The sequence below is a fragment of the Chaetura pelagica genome, unplaced genomic scaffold (assembly GCF_000747805.2).
Source record: "Chaetura pelagica isolate M959 unplaced genomic scaffold, ChaPel_1.0 scaffold737, whole genome shotgun sequence".
NCBI classification, from domain to species: domain Eukaryota; kingdom Metazoa; phylum Chordata; class Aves; order Apodiformes; family Apodidae; genus Chaetura; species Chaetura pelagica.
Window position 1 is genome coordinate 313872 of NW_009953813.1, and position 3203 is coordinate 317074.

Below are 3203 nucleotides of genomic sequence, written 5' to 3' on the forward strand. Positions count from 1 at the left end.
TGCCTGCAGACTACAAGCAGCATTTTCCCCACTGCCACTGCAGTTGCTGGGAAATTCAAGTTTCCAAAAAGCAGGCAGGAGTAATTAGATGAAGCCAAATAAATGCATACACAAAACCTTACAAGAATATGCAAATAATAGGGTGTATTCAGCAGCCCCAGAAATTAAGGCAGCAGCACAGGCCTGCATTTGCATAAACTATGCAGGATATGGCACCAAGTCATTTTGGAACGTGCATTTTGCAAACAACAAGCACAGTAATTGACAAATATTTTGGAATGAGACATTGATCAAATACTCCCTAAAACTTCACATAAAGAATCTCAGAGATGCTGTTCTAATTAACCACAGACATGCACTGCTGGCATTCTGGGGTATTTTCACTGCTGAGTTCTGTGGGAAAAGAATCGGACTTTATAGATTTTTATCAGCATTTATTATTTATAAAGCCCTGTTGGCAAGCACAATGTTTTATGAACAAATAAAAGTGAATGATCTTTGCTTCAAAACCACATGATGAATGAATGTCTACTTTGTACATACATTCAAGTGGGCACTGCTAGTTTAATGTGCAGAGAACACGGGAAAAAAGAAGTTTTTACATCTCTAACATTACCCACTTCTAAATGTAGTGACATGAAAGCCAAGTCAAATCAAAACCGAGCTCTTCAGTCACTCCTAAGAAGCCAAGCCCCTGCCTTGTTTTCTTGACAAGCTAAGGTTTTGCCTTCATGGTCTCCCTGTGCAGAGGAAGGCAGACAAAAACTGAGGAAACCAACTTGTCGCCGTATAAGGTAAAAAAAGGTTTCTCTTCCTGAGTTACAAATAACTAGGGAAAGTCACACATGTGGCCAAGCAAAGCAGAAGTATGAATACAGTACTCGCTCACTGCTGACAGGCTAAAATTAGTAGTTTATTCAACTGCCCAAAACTACACACTGTGTCTGTCCTCCACAGCATCTCCCTATTTGTGTGTCTTCTGTTTGCTCTCCACTTTGTCTGTCTCACTTGCTAATTTGTCCCTTGGGGAGCAGCCTGACATGCCACTGCTGAGCCCAACAGCCCAGCTCATCCCAGGAGCCCAAGTAAATGAATATCCACTTGCAGCTACACCTGGGCAACTCTGCAGTGCCTCCTCTGATCTCACCCCCAAGACACCACCTGAGAACCATGCTTGGCCCCATGGGACACTTGGTCTGCAAAAATGATTATGTCCTACACGCTTTCCACCAAGCACCTTTCTTGGCTCACAACACCTGTAAGCAGAGCGCTCATGCAGATTCCCTGCAGGTTCACCCTCCAAGGTTAATACCACATTTGCATCTGTTCATGCTATGAAGAGCTGTGTGGCATTTGCAATGACAGAAGAGAAATTATACAGGGACTGGAGGAACACTTGCCCAGTGCAGCTGGGCCACTGCCCATGCATGCTGGGGATTGTTTTGAGTTTAGCTTTCTTTTCCCCCCTCTGCCCACCGACCAGTTCTCAGTTACTGTGCATGGATCCCACTGGCCATGGGGACATCATGTCATGCTGGTCAGGACACAAACCTGGAGAATGGCAGAGGGTAGAGACAGCAGCACCTCAGTCAAGTTAACCCCACAGAGGAAGGAGTGAGGACTCTGGGAAACCACAATGGCAGCAGGATTTTTTCCAGCCAGTGGGAATGAGGTGCATGAGAGGGAGCAAGCACAGAACAGAGCATGCCACAAGAGTGAGGAAAAACGGGAGAAGGAATACTAAACTGACAAGGAGAGAGCAGTGCAAAGGAGTTTGAGGGAAGTGCCATGCTAAGGACTATTACTGCTGATCCTATTCAGGCACTCTAGTGAAGTGTGCCAATACAGAGTCCTCTAGCAGATCTATGCATCTCCAGCATACTGGTATCTACTGGGTGACATCACCTCAGTTGGCCCTTCCTTGGCCATTACTCTGATGAAGGATTATCCCACACCCATTCATACTGACAGCTCATTTTGCAAGTGGCTCATCCGAATCAGTGTATTTACTTAGTAAGGTGTTACTCACATAAAACAAGCATGTCCCTGCCTAGCTCCTACAAATGAAGTGCTATCCACCTCTACTCACATTGGATGTAGATTTACTTGATCTACCTCAACAGATGGGATGTAGTTTCCTTTGTAATTACAAATACATTCCAAACTAAACTTACATGTTTTATTACAGGACAGCCAATTTCCATTCCATATTATCTTTGGAATATTAACCATGGTTAGTTTAGCCACATACCTTGAAAAATAGATCAAGCTCAGTACAAACCTGCATAAGCAGTTGGAGCATGTGAGGGAGCAACGCCAAGTGCTGAACAGAATGCAAAGATCTTACTCTTACACATATGGCCTCAAAGAGCCTCAGAGATTATGAATACATTTCTTTTCCATGGAAACCATAATTCTCAAATCCAGCAAGCTATTTTGAGACGTTTAAATCAACTATACACTTAACATCTGCTGGAAGAGCAACACTTCATTTTCGCAGGCTGCCTCTCTCGGCGCACACTTAAAGGCACACGCAGAGCCGGACGGACAGCTTCCCAACTCTTCTACTACAGTTCTGCCTCTGCCAGCGGGTCTCCCAAGGCAGACCCAGCGCAAGGGCTGATCCTGAGCGCTCTGTCCCCGCCACCGCCACTTGCGGGGCTGCGGTGCTTGAGCCCCGCGGCAGCGCTCGAACAGCACGAGGAAAATCAGTAACGCAGGAGGCACGGAGTAAACGCCCCACTAGATTTTATTGGTATTTATTCAGTATAAACTGGAAAGGCTGGTTTTTGAGCCGATTTACTGGCCAGCTCGGGAACCAGCAGCAGCGACAAGCCCGTTCACCGGGGTTTCGGGAGTCCGGGGGACCGGCTGCAGAAGTTACCGCCTCGCAGGCGGGAGGGACGGCAGAAGGGTAACTAACCCCCAGCACTGCTGAGTCATTTAAGCCCTGAAGCCTTTGAAAAGCCACCCGGGGGGTAGGGGCTGCCGCCCCGGCTGCGAGGAAACTTCCCTTCCACTTGTCCCGGCGCATCGCCCGCCGGGCAGCCCGGCCGGGCAGGTAGCGCGGGGGCTGCGGGGCCGGCTCGCACTCACCAGGTAGGCTCCCACCGTGCCCTGGGCCAGCATCAGGGCGCACTCGGACACCAGGAAGAGCTGGATGCTGGAGAAGCAGGAGACCTTCCTCCGCCGCCTCCGCTGCC

At 48.3% G+C, this 3203-nt stretch overlaps 1 protein-coding gene across 1 annotated transcript in view; it reads right to left on the reverse strand.

The window, feature by feature from the left end:
- Positions 1 to 3203, reverse strand: part of SLCO3A1 (solute carrier organic anion transporter family, member 3A1) — a 134246-nt gene that overhangs the window by 129345 nt on the left and 1698 nt on the right. The window contains exon 2 of the mRNA XM_010001307.1: positions 3097 to 3198. Coding sequence (XP_009999609.1) covers positions 3097 to 3198 — 102 coding nt within the window. The remainder of the gene's footprint in view (positions 1 to 3096; positions 3199 to 3203) is intronic.